Source organism: Stomoxys calcitrans, chromosome 5, assembly GCF_963082655.1.
Source record: "Stomoxys calcitrans chromosome 5, idStoCalc2.1, whole genome shotgun sequence".
In the NCBI taxonomy this organism is placed as follows: Eukaryota; Metazoa; Arthropoda; class Insecta; order Diptera; family Muscidae; genus Stomoxys; species Stomoxys calcitrans.
In genome coordinates this window covers 69301179-69326067 of record NC_081556.1, presented here as the reverse complement: position 1 = coordinate 69326067, position 24889 = coordinate 69301179, and the positions used below count along the sequence as shown (strand labels likewise).

Below are 24889 nucleotides of genomic sequence, written 5' to 3'. Positions count from 1 at the left end.
GACCGATTTAAACCATACTTGTCACAGTTGTTGGATATCGTAACAAAACACGTCGTGCAAAATTCCATTCCAATCGGATAAGAATTGCGCCCTCTAGAGGCTCAAGAAGTCAAGACCCAAGATCGGTATGTATGACAGCTATATAAGGTTATGGATCTATTTGAACCATACTTTGCACAGTTGTTGGATATCGTAACAAAACACGTCGTGCAAAATTCCATTCCAATCGGATAAGAATTGCGCACTCTAGAGGCTCAAGAAGTCAAGAACTCAGATCGGTTTATATGGCAGCTATATCAGGTTATGGACCGATTTGAACCATACTTAGCACAGTTGTTAGATATAATTACAAAACACGTCGTGCAAAATTTCATCCCAATCGGATAAGAATTGCGCACTCTAGAGGCTCAAGAAGTCAAGACCCAAGATCGGTTTATATGGCAGCTATATCAGGTTATGGACCGATTCGAACCATACTTGGCACAATTATTGGATATCATAACACAACTCGTTGTACAAAATTTAATCCCAATCGGATAAGAATTCTGCACTCTAGAGGCTCAAGAAGTCAAGACCCAAGATCGGTTTATATGGCAGCTATATCAAAACATGGACCGATATCGCCCATTTACAATACCAACCGACCTACACTAATGAGAAGTATTTGTGCAATTTCAAGCGGCTAGCTTTACTCCTTCGGAAGTTAGCGTGCTTTCGACAGACAAACGGACGGACGGACAGACGGACGGACATGGCTAGATCGACATAAAATTTCACGACGATCAAGAATATATATACTTTATGGGGTCTCAGACGAATATTTCGAGTAGTTACAATCAGAATGACGAAATTAGTATACCCCCCATCTTATGGTGGAGGGTATAAAAAAAGAAAATGACGAAGAACTTAATACAAACTCACTGTACCAAGTTTCAGCGTTTCGGACAATAAGTGCGGCATTTCTGGTCCAAAACCTTTAATCGAGATATTGTTCTATGTGGCATCTATATCCAAATCTGCACCGGTCTAGGCCAAATCGAAGAAGGATATCGAGTGGCCTAACACAACTCATTGTCTCAAATTTCAGCAAAATCGGACAATAAATGTCGCTTTTATAGGCGTAAAATCATAAATCGCAGATCGGTCTAAATGGGGCTATATCAAGATATAGGCCGATGTAGTCCATCTTTGATCTTAACTTTTCAATAGCCAAGAAAAGAATTTGTGCAAACTTACTGCTTAATATCTCTATTTTCAAGACTGTAGCGTGATTTCAACAAATAGGCGGACAGACGGACGGACATGGCGAGATCGTCTTAGACTTTGATGTCGATCAAGAATATAGATTTACTGTATACGGCCGGAAATGGATATTTCGATGTGTTGCAAGGTTAAGAGCGTATTTGTCGCGGGTGTTGGAAGTCAAAACAAATTACTCCGTGCAAAATGTCAATTGTTGGAAATCATAACAGAACACTAAGTGCAAAATCTGATAAGAAGTGTCTGCGCGGCTAGCTTTACGCTTTCGACCGCTATCGTGATTTCGACAGACAGACGAACGGATCGACTTAGTTTATCTACACAATTAGGAATATATAATTTACAGGGTCTCCATCTTCTTCTCTGCTACTTTCCTCTAGGTGAGCACAAAAGACGTAAGGTTTACAAGTGATGCGGCAAGTAACCGATGTTGCTATTTGAGTGCCTTCCAAACTAACCTAACCTAGGGTTTCGAGATGTTACAAACGGAAACTAGATTAGTACACACCCCACGCCATGATGGTGGTTATAAGAATGCAATCTTTTTATACCCTCCACTATAAGATGGGGGGTATACTAATTTCGTCATTCTGTTTGTAACTACTCGAAATATTCGTCCGAGACCCCATAAAGTATATATATTCTTGATCGTCGTGACATTTTATGTCGATCTAGCCATGTCCGTCCGTCTGTCCGTCCGTCCGTCCGTCTGTCTGTCGAAAGCACACTAACTTCCGAAGGAGTAAAGCTAGCCGCTTGAAATTTTGCACAAATACTTCTTATTAGTGTAGGTCGGTTGGTATTGTAAATGGGCCATATCGGTCCATGTTTTGATATAGCTGCCATATAAACCGATCTTGGGTCTTGACTTCTTGAGCCTCTAGCGTGCGCAATTCTTACCCGATTTGAATGAAATTTTGCACGTCGTGTTTTGTTATTATATCCAACAACTGTGCCAAGTATGGTTCAAATCGGTCCATAACCTGATATAGCTGCCATATAAACCGATCTTGGGTCTTGACTTCTTGACCCTCTAGAGTGCGCAATTCTTATCCGATAGGAATGAAATTTTGCACGAAGTGTTTTGTTATTATATCCAACAACAGTGCCAAGTATGGTTCAAATCGGTCCATAACCTGATATAGCTACCATATAAACCGATCTTGGGTCTTGACTTCTTGACCCCCTAGAGGGCGCAATTCTTATCCGATTGGAATGGAATTTCGCACGACGTGTTTTGTTATGATACCCAAGAACTGTGCCAAGTATGGTTCAAATCGGTCCATAACCTGATATAGCTACCATATAAACCGATCTTGGGTCTTGACTTCTTGACCCTCTAGAGGGTACAATTCTTATCCGATTTGAATGAATTTTTGCACGAAGTATTTCGTTATGATATCCAACAACTGTGCCAAGTATGGTTCAAATCGGTTCATAACCTGATATAGCTGTCATATAAACAGATCTGGGGACTTGATTTCTTGAGCTTCTGGAGGGCGCAATTCCTATCCGATTTGGCTGAAATTTTGCATGACGTATTTTATTTTTACTTTCAACAACTGTGTCAAATAAGGTTCAAATCGGTTCATAACCTGATATAGCTGCCATATTAACCGATCTGGGATCTTGACTTCTTGACCCCTAGAGGTCGCAATTATTATCGGATATGCCTGAAATTTTGTACGACGGATCCTCTCATGACCATCAACAAACGTGTTTATTATGGTCTGAATCGGTCTATAGCCCGATACAGATCCCATATAAATCGTTCTCTCTATTTTACTTCGTGAGCCCCAATGGGCGCAATTCTTATACGAATTGGCTGAAATTTTACACAGGTCTCCAACATATAATTTAATTGTGGTCCGAACCGGACCATATCTTGATATCGTTTTAATAGCAGAGCAATCTTTTCTTATATCCTTTTTTGCCTAAAAAGAGATGCCGGGAAAAGAACTCGACAAATGCGATCCATGGTGGAGGGTATATAAGATTCGGCCCGGCCGAACTTAGCACGCTTTTACTTGTTTCAACCTTACATAGGTTAGGTTAGGTTTAAGTGGCAGTCTGCCAACTGATTCACTTAGACGTTTTCGTCCATTGTGATGCCACAGGAACAGAAGATGAAAAATGTCTTCCAGTTCCTACCGTTGAACCATCCAGATCGCTTTAAAAAGCCCAGTAACTTGCGAATGTTCACATCCGTTAAATCAGACAGGTTCGCAAAGAAATGGGAACCTAAAATGGAACTCCTTCTAACTGCTAGTGCGGGACACACACACAGAAGGTGTTCTATTCTCTTCTTCGATGTCCCTAAAGCTTCTGAAAATGTCGTTGCTGGCAACCTTCAGTCTGTCAGCATTTTTTCCTATTAGACAGTGACCTGTCATGACGAACACAATGATTGAGACGTCTGTTCTAGCCAATGACAGCAAAACGGTAGTCCTCTTGAAGTCTAGATGAGGCCACATAGTTTTGGAAAGCTTACAGCCGCCTCTTTGTGACCATCTATCATTCGTTGCAGTACTTTTTATTAAAATGCGTCGCATGTAGGGTGTAATCCACACTGCCTGGAACATCGGATTTTGTATAAGTATAACACAGTATCCGTGGTCGCCACATGACCAATGAGAAGGCTCCCTTAACCTCACGGCAGTGGTCGCTGCAATTTGGGTAGCCACAATGTTCAGAGGCATAAGATGTAGCATTAAATTCAGTGCATCAGATGATGTCGTCTTCAGTGCGGCTGTGATGCACATCCAAGGCATCCTTTGGATCCGGTAAAGTATTGAGTAGTAGGTGGATTTTTGAAGCGCCGTCCACCAGACCATAACACCATATACCATAATAGGTCTGACACGCGGTCTAAATCTCCAACTTTTGCCAATGTCTCTCTTGCAGGTCTTTCTTGGCCTTTCCAAAATTTTGGATTTGAAGTTCAATTTCCTGTCCAGCAAAATCCCCAGTTATTTTGCGTATTCTGTAAATGGGACATTCTCTCCACCCAAGGAGACAGGTACCACTGTAGGCAACTTGTATCTCCTGCTGAAAAGAACTGCTTCAGTCTTGCGCGAATTTATACCCAGACCACTTTCAAGCTTCCTAAAGTATATCTCTTAGAGTGTTGGGAAATTTTCCCCTAACCGCAATTGTCACGTCATCATCATACGAGACCACTTTTACACATTTTTCTTCAAGAGACAATAATATATTGTTAATGGCTATATTCCAAAGTAGAGGAGATAGTACACCTACTTGAGGTGTTTCTCTGTTGACCCATCTTTTTGACCCAAGCCTGCCGTAATGCATCTCTTAGTAAGTACGTTATTAATAAACTTCCTTACGGTAGAGTTGAAAACTAGAAACTCAAACTCCTTCATGATTGACGTCGGTTTTACATTATTGAAAGCACCTTCAATGTCAAGAAACGCTACCATTGCCGATTCCTTGACAGCGAGAAAATCCTCTATGTAGCCGACTAGATCGTGAAGAGCTGTTTCAGTGGATTTGTCTTTACTATATGCATGCTGCTGTCGCGACTGGCGATCTCCAGGGATCTTTGCTCTAAGATATGTTTCTATAAACCTCTCAAGAGTCTTCAGCATAAACGATGACAGACTAATAGGACGAAAATCTTTCGCCTTTGTGTGGTAGGGTTTTCCTGCTTTCGGAATGAAAATGACCTTAGTGTCCCTCCATCCCACAGGTATATATGACATTCTGATACAAGCAGAGTATATCTTCCTAAGCCAGGGAACCAGTCTATCAGACACAGCTTGTAATTCAACCGGTGATACATCATCAAGGCCTGGCGACTTAACGTGTCAAAACTTCTTATCGCCCAAAAGATTTTCGGCCCAGACACAATTTCCTTAATGGTCTCCGTCGAATGCATATCAGTGAGAACCTCTTCTGACGCCACGTTGTCCGTTGGAGAATTTCCTGGGAAATGTGTATCAACAAGTAGTTCTAGTGTTTCTTCACTGGACACTGTCCATACATTCTTTGACTTCTGGATATACCCCACCGTAATAGGTCTCGAGGACAGAATCTTCCTAAGCCTAGAGGCCTCAGATGCATCCTCCACGAAGCTGCAGAATTCTACCCACGATTTGTTCTGAGCCTTTCTAAGCTCGCCCTTATATTTTCTTAGTTCAGCCTTATAATAGATGTCTTAATCGTATGGTGCTCTTGTGGCGGTCGCTTTTTGCCCCTTTGCTTGGCACTAGGGCATGCTGACACAAGCGAGTCATTCAGGGCCTTCGTGTTCCACTTGACCACTATTTCCATAACTAATATAACGATGATCAGAGAAGCTGTGGTCGTCCAACACTTCCCAGTCGCATATTCTTCCACTTATATCTTCCGATTCAAAGGTAATATCTAGTACTTCCTGCCTGTTCCTGGTAATAAAGGTCGGTTTATCCCCTTTATTACAAATCGCCAGATTGCAACTTATAATATATTCAATAAGCAGCTCACCACTTTCGTTGACATCCGAACTTCCCCATACCTGGTGATGTGCATTAGCATCACATCCTACAATGAGGCTTTTCTTTCCTACAGAAGCAGCTTCAACCAGCGACTTAAGGTTTGAAGGCGGCATCTCTGAATCGTGTGCCATATATAGGGAAGCCAGCCATTAATGATACTTGTTTATTTCAAGGCTGGCTACTACTAAATCTTCAGTGCTAAGCGACGGAAGAAGAACAAAATTTACACTATTATTTGCAAGAATACAGGCTCTGTGTCTCCCATTCCCCTGAGAGTTCCGTGCCTCCCCCTGGCGCGCAGTTTGAGCCCAGTCCAACTTTATGACCCACCCACACAGGGCTTGTCGGTTCCCGTTTCGATGCCATCCCCTAATGTGTTCATTATGGCAGCGGGATTTTCAGTCTCCTGCAATCCGCTAGACTTTAGCGATGTGGTCGATAGTTCCTCAGGCAAGTGTTCAGCAACAACTGCTGAGTCATCTTCTGATTTCCCAACCCCACCGCTTTAATAGACCTTCAGTTTCAACTTATTGAATCCGGAATATACAACCCCTTCAGACTTGTTGAGGTCTGCGAGACAGCCGGAGTTTAGTATGAATACTGCATGTCTCCGGCCACCATCAGCCTCATCCAATCTACCAATCTTCCAGTCGGTGGTTGAAAGATTGGGATTACATTCCCTTAGTCTTCCAAGTATCGCTTCAGGATCTGAGGGAATCCTTGGTATCCAAGCATGCGCCATTGATAGAGAAGGAATAAAATCCTTCTTGACTAAATCTAGTGCCGCACCCGGCCTGATCTCACCAATCTTTTTTAGCGCACAAAGATGCATTTCAATTGAGCGTTGATCGCCGAAGGCAATAAATATGTATTGGCCTACATCGTCACAAACTGGAGGAGACCCAGGACATTCCGCAAGGACATCGGAGTATACTGATGACAGTCCATTGACTATCCCACTCCAATTACTCCTACGTATGCAGCCCTGTTCTTCTCCCTTGTCGACAACTGCCATCACCAAACCGTCCCTAGCGACATTAGCAAAGGTTCTTGGACCCATCTTACTGTTGTTCCCCCCAGTTCTTTTAGGCATGGGATGCCCTCCAGGTGACCGCAGCCTTTTGGCTGACTGCGGTGCAGCTTCCGATTCTAGACGTGTAGTCTTTGGGGTAGCCTGTGCAGCGAATTCCCGAGCCCAATTTAGAGAGTCTCTCTCCCTATCAGTAAGAGTCTTAGGATTATTCGCACCAAGCCTTTCAATAAACCTGAGAGCGATGTGTCTTCTATTATTCCAACCTCTTTAAGAGCGTGTTGGTTCGCAGGGGAAGGCCGATGGCCTAGGCGAATTATAGGCATGCGAAGAAGGAATAGGTTCGGCCTTGTTCTTTGGAATCTTACCAGGTGTCTTCGTCAAAAGCCCCTGCTGACCAGTCGTCTGTCGGCTAGTGGAGCCTGGAGCAGCCGCTCCACCAGTCGAGGCTTCAGTAGCAGACAACATGCTGCGGCCTGATACCACCGCCGCAGCCGTTGGGTCTTTGGAGTCCACTCTAAGCCTACTCCCGGGCTCTAGTTATGCCGCTCCACTGGAAACAGATGCAGATCATCAACCGCCTGATGGATATCTCTATTGCAGCCATTCTTGAGTGACTTAAATTTTTCTTCCAAAAATAATGACCTATTACGAGTTACAGGAAAATTATTGCGGAGTGAAATAACAATACGTCCGCTGCACTCAACGGTTCAAACAAAAATCAATTTGAGTAATTTATTAAAGAAAACCATTTAAAGAAGCCATATTAATTAATATTTTAAAGTGTTATTACTATTGTATACCTATTGTCACTGAAAGCATATGCCCTCCTTTACAAATGTCTAGATTATATGTCCAGATCAATATGCCAAATGTTGTGGACTTATTTCCACTTGCTTGCCGTGTGGGTACTGTGCCTCGCAAACAGTTTTTTGTTTTAACTTCTTTATTAAATAAATGACTTCATGATAGAATTGTTTAGTTTGTGTAAACGAATACAAAATATGTTTAGTTGTCAATCAGCCCAATTAACATATATTTTTTTAACTTATTGAACTCTATATCGGAAGTAATAATTTTTTTCCATTTTATCTTCTTTTCAGGCGAATCTTTCTTACTTAAGACTTTTCCTTATAGCCATCTTTAGATGAATGCAGTGTTAGTAAATTAAATCCTATTTAAGTAAAATTTACAAATGTTAAGATTTAATATAAAACTCTAGTCATGTATGTACTATAATAACTAAAAGTTTATGTATATTTAGCAAATATTGTAATTAGTGTTTATCAGTTGTTTAAACAGACAGCAAACAAGCCGACACAAATCCAAATAAACGTCTAACAAAAATATTTCAAATTATAAATGTACATTTTAGACGAACGACAGAAGGACAAGGCAAGTGCAATCAGTGTCAAATATCACCACACAAGTTCACAGCAAATGAACTCGACTTACTAAACTAAATACCATGCAAATTCGTTAAAATGCAATTAATTAAAATAGAATTTGATTGCCCAACATTAAGCCCACATACACACTCACCCTGGGCCACCATCCAACCATCCACTCATTGTCCATGCCAATCCTTGGACTCGTGTACAGATCCAACGACATTCTCAGAATCCAACAATTAGCCAGATAAAATTCCAGACACTCATAATTGCATTCCAATCGATTGCCGTATGTCATTTTAGTTGCAATCAAATCTTTTGTACATACTTCATGGAAATTACATAAAATCTAAGATTTGTTAGATTTGAGTGTTTGCAAGATTAGAAGCAAAAAAACACACACACACACACACAAAGAAAACAACTACTATAATAAAACGAAAAAACCTTTAACAAACAAAAAGAATTTGTTCAAATGCATTTTTATAAATAAACTATATAAGTAAGATACAGGCAAACACTGTGACATTGCAAATAACCAAGTAAGGAACTAAGCCAACCCAACCATGGAACACGAAAAGTAAATTAAATTTAAATCACTCCAAACACGTTGCACCATATATATCGAGTGCGGAATTGTGAATGCAAGCAACTATACACATACATACACATACAGTGTGTGCGAGTACGAATAAATTATGTTCTTTCTGCCACTCCCCTCGCCCCCTTGAAAATTTGCAAGGCTGAGTCAATAAACCGTTTAAGCTGGAGAGTAAAGCGCAAAGCTTTTAAAGTTTAGAAATTAAATTAATTTCACATGCATTTAATATTGAAGAAAAATACCAAAAAAAAAAAATACATCCTTCCACACATTTCCACAAGTCAGGTAGTCTCACACATAAACATATATATGTAAGTTGATTAAATTTTGTATCTGTAAATTCAAGTTTTATGCGAATGGCGAATATCTGGATAAAAAGGTTGCAAAAAAAGACACGAATGGGAAAACAGGGGTGGTGATTAGTTCATTCACTATCATACGACTACTAAAGGCTCTATTACACGGCATGCAGATGTCTTATGACACGTCAAATTTAGCACATGTTGAGTTGTACATGGCGTGTGATACAAATGAAACTAACATATGAAAAAAACTTTTCAAAATAGCACATGTCTTATGACAAAAACATGAAGAACTCAGCTGTTTTTTGTCAGTCGGATGAAAGTAACCCCAAATTAAATTGTTTTCACACATTTATGATTTAATCAACTTTCTTACAACTTTATCAACTTCTACGCATGAAAAAATTAGCTTTTGCTCAAATTTTTAAGTTTACATACAGTTGTGATAGCAAAAATGATGAATCGTAGGTAAATTGACAATTTTGACAAACATTTTGAATAACATGTGCCCACAAAAAGTGACATGTCATAAGAAATCTACATGCCGTGCAATAGCGCCTTAACTATTCTTACGAATTGTTAGTCAGTTGCATACTTAAGTGTTCTATACGCGATTTTTTTGTTCGAGAAAAACGGGATGCACGGTATGCAGCACCGAAACAAGTCGTTTATATGTCAAATTGCAAATGCAAAATTTGCCCATGAACATTCCGCTAAGGAACATGAGCAAACTTCTCACATATCAATGAGCGAGTGTCAAATTGCTACAGTGAAATTCTAATTTATTTTGCAATTCCGGTATTTGAATACAAAGCCGTATTTAAAAGTTACTCGAAAGCCGAACTCCTGATCTCAAATCGTGGCAAGAAAACTCCGCGGTGGGTTTTCCGTCACTAATGCTAGCGACATTTGTAAGCCATATAAAGCAACTCCACGCTATGCCTTTTGGATTCAAACTAAACTCTGACATCATTCATAGATTTGTGAGAAGTCTCCCTGCTGTACATTAATGGAAGGTTTGTCTGTTATATACGCAAAATACAATTAAAACAAATAGCCGAAACATTCCCAATCATTCCAACCGACTTAGAGAATATTGTACACTTTTGAATTCAGTATGCACAAATAATTTCTAGGGCATTTTGTTGCCAAAAAATGTATTTTCGATAGAAAAGTATAACGACCTTTAAGACGCAGCGAGCGTATCAACCATACACAATCGAGTTTCTCCTTATAATACTTTTCCAAAACCGAGGATCTTTCAGTTAAAGGAACCAGCGAGAGTATCCATAATAAAGACACACATTTCCATATATACTCTATACGATGAAGATCTCTCGCTTTCTTCCAAGCCTATTAGGTTAGGTTTAGTGACAGTGTACCATCAGACTTACTTCGTTCCGCTGAACTAACCTGAACGCTTTAAAAAGCCCAACAATTTGCCTATGTTCACATGCGTTATTTCAGACAAGTCCTTAAAGAAATAGGAACCTAAAGTGTAACTCCTTCTGCTTCCCAGTTCGGGCTACACACAAAGCAGATGTTCTATTGTCTTCTCTTTCTTAAACCTTCAATGTTTCCGCAGAAGTCGTTACTAACAACCTTCGGGTCTGATCCTGAAAACTTAGCTTACATGTCGCTAAAGACATATTCACAGATTCCAGTTCTCCGCAAATGTGTGCGGTAATTCCTAGTCTCACAAGCTTGGCAGCTCTTAAAGTCTCTGGGATATCTCTGTGGACCAGCACCCAGAACAGGTGAATTTGGATGTTTTCCGACATTTCGTTGGGAGATCTGCGAAAGTAGAGCGCAATTTTTTTTTTCAGAAATATGTACCCTTGAGATTTAATTACTGCCTGGCCATTCATCACTTCTTCAATCGCAACAATCTCCGCTTGCTAAATCTACGATGGTAGGGTAACCTTCTCGACATGACCGGTCCTTGTTCGTCAGAGTACGCCCCAAAACCCACCTGGTCGTTTAGTTTGGAACCATCCGCATAGGAGTCTATTTAACATCTATTACCAGAGATATTGTAGTTCCAATCGGTTCTATCCTGAAAAGTATTTTTATTAAAAAACGGCTGAGGTAATGTGTAATACACACTGCCTGCAACATCGAGCATTGTACCAAGAATATCATAGTGTCCGTAGCCGCCGCATTGTCAAAAAAAAAAAAAACTCTCTTAGCTGTCTAGCAGGTGTATAGGGCAAGAGTTATCTTTCTTCCCCTTTCCAAAATGTTTAATTTTAAGTTCAATTTCTTCTTCAGCAAAACACCCAGGTATTTTCCGTTCTCTGTAAATGGAATATTCTCTCCACACAAGGAGACAGGTGCCGCACGAATTTCTGTTTTTTACACAAACATAAAAGGATACGGCAGACCTCACGGGCTACGCCACACGTATCAGCTCCAACATGATACCCAACAATAAACGCTCACCCTCACAGAAGACCGATCACAACCATAAAGGTAAAGTGAAACAATGAAGAGTAAACGCAACAGCACTAATATGTGCAAGGCAGGTGCAGGCCTATATCGGACTATATCTTGATATAGCCCCCATATAGACCGATCCGCCGAATTAGGGTCTTAGGCCCATAAAAGCCATATTAATTATCCGATTTTGCTGAAATTTGGGACAGTGAGTTGTGTTTGACCTTTCGGTCCAGATTTGGATATAGCTGCCATATATACCGATATCTCGATTTAAAGTATTGGCCCCATTAAAGGCGCATTTATAATCCGAATTCGCTGAAATTGGACACAGTGACTTATGTTAGGCTTTTCGATATTCGTATTGTATATGGTTCAGATCTGTCTATGTTTGGATATAGCTACCAAAAGGACCAATATTTTGTTCTACAAAATTGAACAAAGACATGTATTGTACTTATTAGACCAATCAATGTCTGTGCCGAATTTGGTCCATAAATTTGGGGACATCATTTATGCATTTTCCACCGGACTATGACGAGAGGTGGTTTACATATATACCCGAGGTGGTGGGTATCCAAAGTTTGGCCCGGCCGAACTTGACGCCTTTTTACTTGCTTCCTTTATTACAATTGCAACTTTTAATTTATTTACGCCTGGGGGATGTGCTTTACCATCATTTCAAACAATGAGACCCCTTTTTTCCTGCAGATGCCACTTCAACCAGTAACTTAAGGATTGAGGACAGCAGCAACTTTAAATCCGCGTGCCATGAAAACGAACTTTAGTTTCGCCGAAATTTGTCTGCAAAAACCGGACCATATTCAGGGCTCTGATTTTCCACTACTATTACAGTAGCCTCGTCGTTTGAATCCAAGAATTCATCCTTGCAACACTCGTTCGATCTTGTCATGACTTCAGGGCACTAGAGAAAGCATTAAAGCCTAATATGCTTCATCAGCTGCTGCTGTCGAATTACCCCCTGAGTTCCTTTCTTCCCCGATGGCTCACACCTTGAGTCTAATCCAACCGGATGAGATCTGCCAGACAGCCTGAGTTTAGTCTCCGATTGTCATCAGCCTCATTCAATCTTCCAGTCAGTGGTTGCAAGATTGAGATTGCAATCCCTTAGTCACCCAAGAAGGATTCACGGCCTGAATGACCCCATGTCACTCAAGAATTAGCAAAATCCGTCCGTTCGGGTGCGCCGTCAAAGCTTGACACACAAAAACGCACTTTTCCAGTTATACTTTGCATCGATTAATAATCCAACCAATAAACTGTTGTGTAATTAAATCCCCTGAACTGGTGGAAGATTCATAGAGGAAGAATACAAGAGGCCTATACAAACTTTGGTTTGTAAATAGTCATATTGTAAATCTCTAAATTGCATTTGAAATAAGTAATGTTATAAACACCGTTTATGTTTTAAAAAACTTCTACTAAAGAAACGCGCCAAGCAAACATATTAGCGCACTCAGTCTCACAAGCATAAATTGATTTAATAGGTGGTTCTGCTGCAAATTGAAACTACAAATGTAGTTCCGCGGATATATTTCATGTTTATTGCCATTAACATGAATAATGATATGGTAAATCGCATGATTTATTTCACTCGCTTTTTCCTACCCTACTCTGCGCAAACACTATCAATTAATTAACGCCATTAATATTTACACTATTAATTATTTTGAGGATGAACACATGAATAACTGTCCCTGCAAAGTTTACAAAGCAGTCGAGATTACTCATAGAGTTCAACCCTGCAACCATTCGTCATTTTACAATAATGTACAGGAATGAAACAATTTAAAAACTACCTATCTGTTTCCAGTGATATATTCAATTGGGATTTCGTTTGCCCGAGGAAACTGCTAAAGTGCAAACTAATTAATGCAATAATTGTATAATGAATTATATGTTTGTGGCCAGCTAACATTTGCCAAGGGCAAAGTTGTTTCAATTCATTTTTGAAATATATATGCCTCGAGATGTAAAGATGCCACTTGCACATATATTTTTAATTAACCAGAAGCGTGTTAGTTGACTTTATTTCTGAGATACCAATACTTCTTCAAAATGCAAACTTGCCTACGAAGATTAAATAAGAGGAAAAAGTGGTGGCTGTGGTTGTTCATAATCAAACATGCCAATTTTCATATAATTATCAATAAATGTCACAATAATGAGCTGCAGATCCGGGAGCTATGGCAGTCAAGTGGACGTTAGCAGTGATATGGTAGCGATGCTGTGTCTATGTCCAACGATCTGCTGTTTAGATTTGTTATCTTCAATAACTTTTCAAAAATCAAATCTTTTCAAAAACAAAGTAACCGCCAGTATAATAGAAGCAAAATTTTAATAAAGACTTAAATATTTTTTTAAATTGGAAATTTCTATTCATACATTTTTCGTAAAATATATATTTTGGTTTATATAATTTTATTTTGTTTAGTTTACGTCTCATTTAGTTTAATTTTTCGCATATTAATTAAAAGTTATTTATTATTATCATTATCATTTATTTCAGTTTCTTCTTTTTGGCTTAATTTACTAATCGCGGAATGGTGGTAAATCTAGAACAAATGAATAGAAATGGGATAATCTCACTGATCGAACTGTATTTATTTGTAGTAAGGTATCGAACCCACAAAATGAGCCCATTCATCCGATTTCGGAACAGTTAATGTCAGTAGAACTCAACAAATATTTCAAACATAGTCCAGGTCTTATATCTGGCATAAGACAGATCTCCCTACTTAAGCCAAAGGGCCTATAAAATACGCAAGATTTCCCCACATTCATGCTGAATATGGTCCAGATCGGGCCATAGATTCCAACTGAGGCCATAGATTCCAACTGGGGCCATATCGTTTACTGCTGCCCATAATTTAGAGCAGTTGTATCTTTTCATGTTATCACTATTAGCTTATTTATATTTATCTAGGAAAGGTCAAATGTTGCCAGAGCCACTGCAAACACAGATGACCAATCGTCATTAACCACACATGATAAGCTTTAACACGGGAGCTATATTATAATCTGATCAGACTCTAATGAAAACATGTACACATATTAAAAGTATACATTATGTGCAAAATGTGGAGTAGGTTGGGTTAGGTTAAAGTGGCAGTCTGACATAACTCTCACTTAGTCGTTTCCGTTTATTGTGATACCACAGGAACAGAAGAAGGAAGGTGCCTTCTAGTTCCTACCTTTGAAACATCCAGATCGCTTTAAAAAGCCCAACATCTTGCGAAAGTTAACATCTGCAAAATTGGACAAGTTCTCAAAGAAATGAGAACCTAACGTGGGACTTTCGACAGTCAGTGCGGGACACATACATAGCAGATGTTCTATAGTCTCTTCTTCCTCGACGTCCTCACAGCTTCGGCAAAAGTTCTTACTAGCCACCTTCAGTCTGTCAGCATGTTTTCCGATCAGACAGTGACCTGTCATAACGGACACAATGACTGAAACGTCTGTTCTAGCCAGTAGACCTCTTCAAGTCTAGATTAGGCCACATAATTTTGGAATGCTCAGAGCCCCCTCTTTGTGACCATCTATCATTCGTTGTCCTTCGGGCCTGATCCTGAAGACTTAGCTTACATGTCGGCATACCCACAAATTCCAGTTTCCAGAGGTAGGTAGTTCTTTGTGGCTTTCGCTGAGTTAAAGAGTTTTCTGCAGTCCATCCTTTTAAGTAAATCGGATTAAATAGTGGATTCTACAAATCGAGAATTTTTGGAAAAACCTTTGCTGTTAGACCTTTTATTTGAACCGTTTAAACCAAAATTTATTACGATTTAAACTTTATAAATAAACTAGCTGACCCGGTACGCTTCGCTTCACTCCAAAACAACATCAAACATTTAGAGCAATTTGTTTAGTGTATTTCTCAACTACTTTCTATACCGTATCACAAAGCTGCTATATTGAATACAAAATTTTCAAAAATTCGTTTTGTCCTGAACGGCCTTTATGTTTATTTTTCTTATAATTTCATTAATTCGTAGTACCAGTAATGATCTTATAAATTACAGTACTGGAATATATATTACAATAAATATTTACGTTGCAAGGTTACTTACTTTAATTGGCTATGACAGAACATGTGTTCCACTTGCCGAACTTAGAATAGCGTTCCACGCGCCTCGATCTTCTGCGCTCATTCTAAAATCTCTGACACCAAGTTTCGAGGTGTGTCCCACCACTTGATCTTTCCATCGAACTTTAGGTATTCCCGGTTTGCGTGTACCACCATGTTTGCCTTCAAAGGAATTCTTTGCTGGAGGTAGATAAAGTTACTGACTATCTCAAAGTTGTAGTTCCCAACTTTCTCCATTTTCTTTATCTCCTCGGTTGTACAAGTTGTTTTGGGAGTTGAAACCATCAATTTCGTCTTATCTCCATTTACTGCCAGACCCATTTTCACTGACTCTCTTTCGATTCTTTCAAAGGCAGCAGTTACTACTTTCGGTGACCGACCTATGATATCGATGTCGTCGGCATAGGCGAATAGCATGTGTTCTCTTGTGATTAGTGTGCCATATCGATTCACATCTGCATCTCGTATAATCTTCTCCAACAGAATATTAACCTCGTTTGGTATTAAATGGTTCGGAAAGATTCCTTCCTATTCTTACTGAGGAACGCGTATCAGCAAGTGTCATCCTGCAGACTCTTATTAAATTTGCAGGGATACCAAACCCAGACATGGCTTGAAATATTTTTGAACGTATAGGGGTACCGAAAGCGGCTTTGTGGTCAACAAAGAGATGGTAGGTGTTGATTTGTCCTTCTCGGGTCTTTTCCAGGATTTGGCGCAGTGTGAATATCTGGTCTAGGGTGGATTTACCGGGTCTAAAGCCGCATTGATAGGGCCCAATAATCTCATTGACTTTAGGGTTTTATCTTTCACACAGTACGCTCGAGAGTATCTTGTATGCGATGGGGAGGATACTTATTCCTCTGTATTTGGCACATTCCGTCTTGTCTCCTTTCTTGTGCATGGGACTTAGTATGCTGAGGTTCCAATCTTCCAGTATGCGTTCTTCTAGCCAGATTGCGCAGATAAGCTGATGCATACGCCTTATCAGCGCGTCGCCTCCGGTCTTAAATAGTTCAGCGGGTAACCCGTCGGCTCCAGCTGCCATGTTTTTCTTTAGTCGGGTCACTGCTACCTCATTCCGACTAGGAGGTAAACATTCTATACCATCATCGTTTCCAACATCTCATAATCTTTCCGCATGCCCTACACAAGCTATCACTCGCGGAACTGATTTTGGACAATTGAGCCCATAGTCATATGTGTCTCGTTATGATACCGAATGCTATACTGACCTCCTTCCTACTTCCTTTCACTAATAGCCTCGTCTTCTCACGACCCGTGTCTCCCCATAGGAATTTTGCCGTACTATAATATATTTCAAATATTTTTCTAATGGCATTTTGAGAATTTGAAGTGAAAAGGATGGCAATTTTTTTTAGACCAAGCGCAACGTACTTTGTAGTTGAAGTTAGTTTTGTTTTCTTTTGGCGTATGCATCACAACCTGCGAAGATTTCGGAGCAGTGGAGTATTGTGGGCAAAATGTAGGTTTTAGCTATAATATTTTAATCTTTAGGGGATTAAATGCCTGTGTATGCCATAGATTCATATGCATTCAGTATACATTGCCACAAACAACAAGGATTTGGTATGACCAGTGCAAAACTTCATTGAAAATTATGCCCAGATTTTTGGCCTTATCAACAATTTCGATGGATGAAGTTAATAGCTCTAAGGTGAGACTGGATCTAACGGTTCCATTCTTATTTTGAACAATAATTGCCTAGTTATATACCCTGAAGAGATCTGCGTTGAGATAATGTACACAAGCATCAAAACAATCCGTGTCGGCTGATAAATACAATTGTACATTTTCGCCGTAGGAGGCCATCGTGGAGCAGAGTAGGCATGTGACGCCAAACGCCTGGGTTTAAACCCCGTCGCGAACAACAGAAAATTTTTCAGCGGTGGTTATCCCCTTACTTATGCTGGCTACATTTGTGAGACATCCTGCCATGTTAAAACTGCTTTACCGTGTGGTGTCGCTATACGGCACGCCGCTCGGACTAGCCATAAAAAAGCTTAAGCTTGAGCTTAAATATTAATCGGACTGTACTCATTGATATGAGAGAACATCGAGTATATTGTTGCCACACATATGAATATTAGCAAATCGGGCTTCCGAGAATGGAACCTTGTGGCACTCCTCTTGTCAGTGGCAGTATATCCGAGTAATTACAACCGTTGTTAGTTTATTGCGATCTTTGGAATAAATACGAGGAAATACTATTTTCCATGTTGTGTTAAATGTATTTCTCATTATCAAATTATTAAAAATATATGTGGTGTGTTTCAATAAACATGGAATAGTCATTTGACAAAATTTGGGATTGATGTCACCCTAACCGACAGAGTTTGATGTTACAGCTTTAAGGTGTTTGTGTGACCAATTGGAAAGTATACTCAGACTTTTTTTTTTTCATTTGTCCCGATCGCCCTTCGTTTTTTCTTTGGTTGGGCGGTCAGCCGAATTTTGTCCTAAATTCGAATACCAGATTCGTACTCTACACCCATAGTCATATCATTTGAATGCCAAATTGTCTTGGCAGGCCGACATCTACATCGTTTTATTAAGGTCCCTCAATGTCGAAATATACATATACATGGCCTGGGTTTTTTGTGGGCAGGGGATTCCAAAGTCCACTGGAAATTAGTATTTGATTTTGTTGACAGAAAGAAATGCAGAAGTGAATCTTCCACTCTGTTTTGCTTCCCTGCGTTTTATGTAAGTCTGAACCGGGTTTTCCTACAGTCAAATGTATTTGTCCTTGGGCCAAATAAGCGACATATGCCAAAGTTTGATGAAAATTGTACAACAAATATAGAGTTGACATTGATTTCAACAATGAATAGGCAGAAAGACGGACATTGCATATCGTATAAGAAAGTCAATCTGAGTTGATCGGACTACAGATGATGCAAGTATCTCTCAAAGGAATTCTCAAAAATATATAAAGCTATAAAACACTGTTTAAATGCAGTAGTATGGGATTTAATTGCGGACCTTAGAAACATTATCTTAGAATTCGTTTTTTTACATTTTTTTAACAAGTGTTATTTAAATCATTAGCATAACTATCCCACAAGTTACAATTTATCAACAAATCGACAATCAGATTTTCCAATTTATACTGTTTTTATACCCACCGCCATGGATTGAGAGGTGTACTTATCTAGTCATTCCGCTTGTAACACCTCGAAATATTGGCCTGAGACTCCATAAACTATATATATATATTCTTTATCATCTTGACATTCTGAATCGATCTAGCCATGTCCGCCCATCCGTCTGTCGAAATCACGATAGCGTTCGAACAAATAAAGATATCCGCTTGAAATTTTGTACAGATATATTCTTATCGATGTAGGTCGTTGGGGATTGCAAATGGGCCATATCGGTTAGGATTTGGATAAAACTTCCATATATAGCAATCCACAGTTTTGATTTCTTGAGCCCCTAGGGGCCTCAATTTTCATCCGATTTAGCAGAAGTTTGGCGCAAGGACTTCTGTTTTGACTTCCAACCAGAGAACTGTATATGATCCAATATTTGGCACATTCAATGGACACTTATGTTTGTTTCGCATGCCACCACAAAAAAAGTTTCATATAACTTTAAAATTAAGTTATAACTTAATATTTAGGTGGCATATTATTTAAAATTTTAACTTAAAAATTAGGTTATCACTTAATTTTAAGTTACATGCGGAACAAAACATGACTGTGTATTAAGTGTTTTTCATAAATGTCTATTGAGTGCCAAATGTTGGGTCTTATGCAGTTCTCTGCCGTGTATGATCCCAGGCGGTCAATAAACTGGTATACTCCCATATAAACCGATTCTCGGATTTGAATCCTTGAGCCCCTAGACTTCCACGCCCTGACTTCCAACATTCATGCCAAGCATGTTCCGAATTTGTCTATACACCTATTCCCTGATATGACTACTTGAAACCATGGGAGCCGCAACCAATTTTCAATTTGGTTGTTGTATAATTATTCAATTACGCATTTAGTTAATATAGGCAAATTTTTAACGCTAGAAACCCATTTTTCCGATTGAAGGCAATGGACAAGTGCTCACTTTCTAACTTTCGTGACGATTAGATCGTAAATGATTCCAGACGATAATTAGTATCTTTGGAATGACGAGGTCACTTTATGATAATGGGCACAAGTGAAACTGCGTTTTGTCACATACATGTCTTTATTCGTAATCGGCCATGCCTATTTTGCCACAGAATCATTTGACGACGTTAAACGTCAGCGCAGAAACCACAGGATGATGGTAGTTCTACGCACACATGTGTAATTGCATTTACATCAATAACCATGGACATCTAGTTATACATATACATTTTAAATAGATATTAATAAAATATGTAATAAGTAAATACATAACAAATAACAAAAAAAAATATCAGCCATAAAATACTCATTAATTTTGTTGCCCATCTGTAATTATTTATTGTAAATATTATACTAAGCACATACCAACAAAATTAAAACAAAACAAAAACGTAACGAAAATTAAAGTAAATATTATGTAATCATCTAAAAGCAACAAATGCAGCCACCCCATTCACAAAAAAAAAAAAAAACACAAAAATAAAAACAGTGAAAGAAAATATAAGAAAAACCAAAACAAACAAACGTCAACACCTATGATCCATATAAATATAAAATGTTAATTTAATTAAATTAAATATTTAGATTAAAAATAATTCAAAGTGAAATTAATAACAAGTGTTAAATAAATTATGATTTCATAACTTTTAAACATTAACAGATCAAGAGCAACCCCATTTTGAAACAATGACATAATAACTTAATAAAGAAAGAATGAATGAATGAAAATACACAAACTAATAATAAATGTAACAAAAATTAATTCTAACCTAGTGGACGTTTCATTTCAATTTCAAAGTGATGTTCATACACAAAGGCATCAAGGAAAATGACATTTTAAGGTAAGTAAGTACATAATTTTTTATTGTTTGACTTGCAATCCTACACACTTTATAGACTTTGCAGATTTAAAATGCTAAGTGCAAGAAAGCCGTTTGTTCGAATGCCATGGTGGATTTGACGGTAAATTACCCAAAAACAAGTAAGTGCGTGCTAAGTTCGGCCGGGACGAATCTTATATACCCTCCACCATGGTTCGCATTTGTCGAATTCTATGAGCGGCATCTCGTTTTAGGCAAACAAAGAATATTGAATAAGAACTGTTATGCTATTGGAGCTATATCATTTTATAGTCCGATTCGGAATATATTGTAAATGAATGCTGAACATTGTAGATGTCATTGTGTAGTATTTCAGTTCATTCGGATAAGAATTGCGCCTTGTAGGGGCTCAAGAAGCAATATCGGGAGATAGGTTTATATGGTAGCTGTATCAAGCTATTGATCGAGTCAGGCCATATATAAAACACGCATATTGAAGGTCATGAGAGAAGCTATTGTACAAAATTTCTGCCAAATCGGATGAGAATTGCGCCCTCTAAAGGCTCGAAAAGTCAAGATGCTAGATCGGTTTATATGGCAGCTATATCAGGTTACGTACCGATTTGCGTCATACTAAGCACAGTTATTGGAAGCCATAATAAAACACCTAATGCGAAATTTCTGCTAAATCCGATGAAAATTGCAGGCTCTATTGGCCCAAGAAGGCAAGATCCAAGATCGGTTTCTATGACAGCTATATCAGATTATACACCGATTTGAATCATACTTAACACAGTTCTTGGTAGTGATACCGAAACACCACATGAAAAGTTTCAGTAAAATCGGATAAGAATTGCACCCTCTAAAAGCTAAAAAAGTCAAGACCTAAGATTGGTTTATATGGCAGCTATAACAAAGCATCTGCCAATAAAGGGTCTGAAGGCCATAAAAGCTTTATTTATCGCCCGATTTCGCAGAAATTTAAAACAGTAGATTATTTTAAGCCTGCCGACATCTGACCTAAATATGTTGCAGATCGAACTATATGTAGGCTTAGTTGCCATATAGACCGATCTGCCGATAAGGGGACTGAAGCCCATAAAAATGAGTTTTTCTGAGCTTCACGATATTCAACCTTAATATGTTTCAGATCGGTTTATAATTGGATATATCTACCAAAAAGACCAATATTTTATTCTACAAAATTAAATTATGACATATATATTAGACCACTCAATGTCGGTGCTGAATTTGGGTGCTTAAGTTATTCAATTTTCATCCGATTGTGACGAAATGGGGTTTACATATATGGTGGGCCGAACTTAATGCCTTTTTACTTGTTTTGCGATAAATTCTTGCTAGAATTTATGACAAGTATAAAGATTGTTCACACTGACAATATCTTTCATTCTTGATGGAGAAAACATGTTATTCCGGGAGTCTGCAGCCGGACAACATCCGATTGTATTTTTCTTTATTTATAAATTAATTGAACGTCATACTTATAAATATGAATATTCTTTTTTTTTTTTAATAGAATGTGAATATTAAACAAGATGCCAAGTTCATATTAGAAATGTTGACCAATTATATGCAGATCAATTCACAACACAATTTGATACACAATTAAAAGCCTTCCACTTTTGCACAACTCCATTATGGGTTTTTATTATGATCTGCTGTAGTCGTTATGTCATAAATAAAAGAAAAGAAAATAAGTGCGTTCTAATTTCGGATCGCATTTGTTCAGTTCTTTGCGTGGTATCTCTTTTTAGGCAAATAAAGAATAATGGATAAGAATTGTAATGCTATTGGAGCTATATATATGACCGTCCTATTTTTTCTGGTACTACGTTATTGAATCTCAGTAATCATCACGTCATTCGACTAATAATCATCTATGTATCCAGTGTGTTTCCATATCCTGTTCAATCTTGTATCCTGCCTGTTCCAGTGTCCTGTTAGTTAGTGTTAGATTAGTGTCCTTAATCCACTATCCGATACGCTCCAGTATCCCATTCCGGCCTCTTCCTTATCCTGATTTACTCCTGTATCCTACCTGTTCTGTTTTAATCTCAGCATCCTGTTTGCTCCAGTATCCGGTTCCGGTGGTCTGATACAACACCTATAATAAAAAGAGGTATGTTAGCGGATTTAGTCTGTCTCTTTATAGGCGTTGTTCCTGTCTCACACCTGTACCTGTTCATCATTTCATTTAAATCCTGTCTATGGACTTTTTATGTTTTCCGCTACGATCATTGTTCCTGCCTATAACCATATTGAAGCCGATCATTTCTTTTAACTCCTGCTGCTGTATCCTGGTCGTGTCTGGGACAAAATCCGCCACTGCGGATTCGACGACGTTGCCGGTTCATCTGTATCCGTTACTGAAGGCTTGACAACTTTACTGATTCCATCTTGAATCCGTTACTGCGGATTCGTGTGAGTCTACTGAGCACTTGCGCGTGAATGCAAAAACCGTAACTGCGGGTTCGTTCATCGTTATTTTATTCGTCTTCGTTTTACAGAGATGCTTAATCTGAATTCATTACTGTGGGTTTGGCGATTACTTTACTATGCATACTTTTGCCTACCTGTATGGGTGAATGTGAGCTTACTTGTGTTGACGTTGTTACCGCTTTTTCGTTTATTTACATCTTCCCTTATTATACTTAATGGATATTAAAATTTTAATGCAATATCCAATAGCTGATGAAATAAATAAATAAATATCGAATTATATTCCGATTCGAAAAATAAATGAATTGAATATTCGAGACCATAGTAGAAGTCATTGTGTAATATATCCGTCCACTCGGATAAGAGTTGTGCCTTTTAGGAGCCCAAGAAGCAAAATCGGGAGTCCGGTTTATACGGGAGCTTATCAGGCTATATACCGCTTCAGACCATATTTAACACGTATATTAAAGGTCATGGAAGAAGCCATTGTACAAAATTTCAGCCAAATCGGATAAGAATTTCGCCATCTAGCGGCTTAAGAAGTCAAGATCCCAGATCGGTGTATATGGCATCAATATCAGTTTATGTAAACCATACTTGGCACAGTTATTGGATGCTATAACGAAATACTTCGTGCAGAAATTCATTCAAATCGGATAAGAATTGCGCCCTCTAGAGGCTCAAGAAGTCAAGACCCAAGATCGATTTATATGACAGCTATATCAGGCTATGGACCGATTTGAACCATACTTGGCACAGTTGATGGATATCGTAACAAAACACGTCGTGCAAAATTTCATTCCAATCGGAGAGGCTCAAGAAGTCAAGACCCAAGATCGGTTTATATGACAGCTATATCAGGTTATGGACCGATTTGAACCATACTTGGCACAGTTGTTGGATATCATAACAAAACACGTCGTGCAAAATTTCATTCCAATCGGATAATAATTGCACACTCTAGAGGCTCAAGAAGTCAAGACACAAGATCGGTTTATATGGCAGCTACAATATATCAAAACATGGACCAATACCAACCGACCTACACTAATAAGAAGTATTTATGCAAAATTTCGAGCGGCTAGCTTTACTCCTTCGGAAGTTAGCGTGCTTTCGACGGACAGACGGACGGACGTGCTTTCGACGGACAGACGGACGGACGGACGGACATGGCTAGAACGACATAAAATGTCGCGACGATCAAGAATATATATACTTTATGGGGTCTCAGACGAATATTTCGAGTATTTACAAACAGAATGACGAAATTAGTATACCATAAATATATGGTATATATATATATATATAAAAATATATGTGGTTTAGAAAGTCTTGTCGTGTCCATAGCTCTAATAATACCAGCATTTTTGTTTCTAACGCGAAGCTTTAAAAATTGTCACTTTTCGAGTTGACCATCCGCACTGTACCTAGCCGCTGACTGACTCTTTGCACAGTCCAAACAAGAGAGGAAAAAATGTTGTTTGTGAGAATGTATCTATGCCAGTGACGAGGACACAATTGCAATTATAGGCATGCCCATGGCATTGCTTGGGATTATTTTCATGTGTACGTCCACAGTAATGGGAAATAGTGTGAGTATTTTCCGCCATCACTGGTCTATACGTTTGCATGTTTGCAATTAAACAGTTTTTGGTTTTACCATAAACGAAGCTGCTGAAGGGTTTACACAAAAACAAAGTTAGTTACATTCATAAATGCTACGTTTATTGTTTACGTTGGATATGGTGAAGAGAAAAGTTACACGATTACAATAAACAAAAAACTTCATGATAAAAGTATTATGTTTGTCGTAAAAATGTATTTCTTTTGAGTGTGGTTGTAGACGGATTCGGT

The 24889-nt window shown here is 38.7% G+C and overlaps 1 protein-coding gene across 3 annotated transcripts in view; it reads left to right on the top strand.

The window, feature by feature from the left end:
- LOC106087244 (zwei Ig domain protein zig-8) overlaps nucleotides 1-20511 on the top strand; it is a 351757-nt gene extending 331246 nt beyond the window's left edge. For all 3 annotated transcript variants that reach the window (XM_059369432.1, XM_059369431.1, XM_059369430.1), the window contains exon 9: nucleotides 7890-20511. In XM_059369432.1, coding sequence (XP_059225415.1) covers nucleotides 7890-7908 — 19 coding nt within the window. In that variant the 3' untranslated portion in view covers nucleotides 7909-20511. The remainder of the gene's footprint in view (nucleotides 1-7889) is intronic.
- Nucleotides 20512-24889: the final 4378 nt, after the last annotated feature.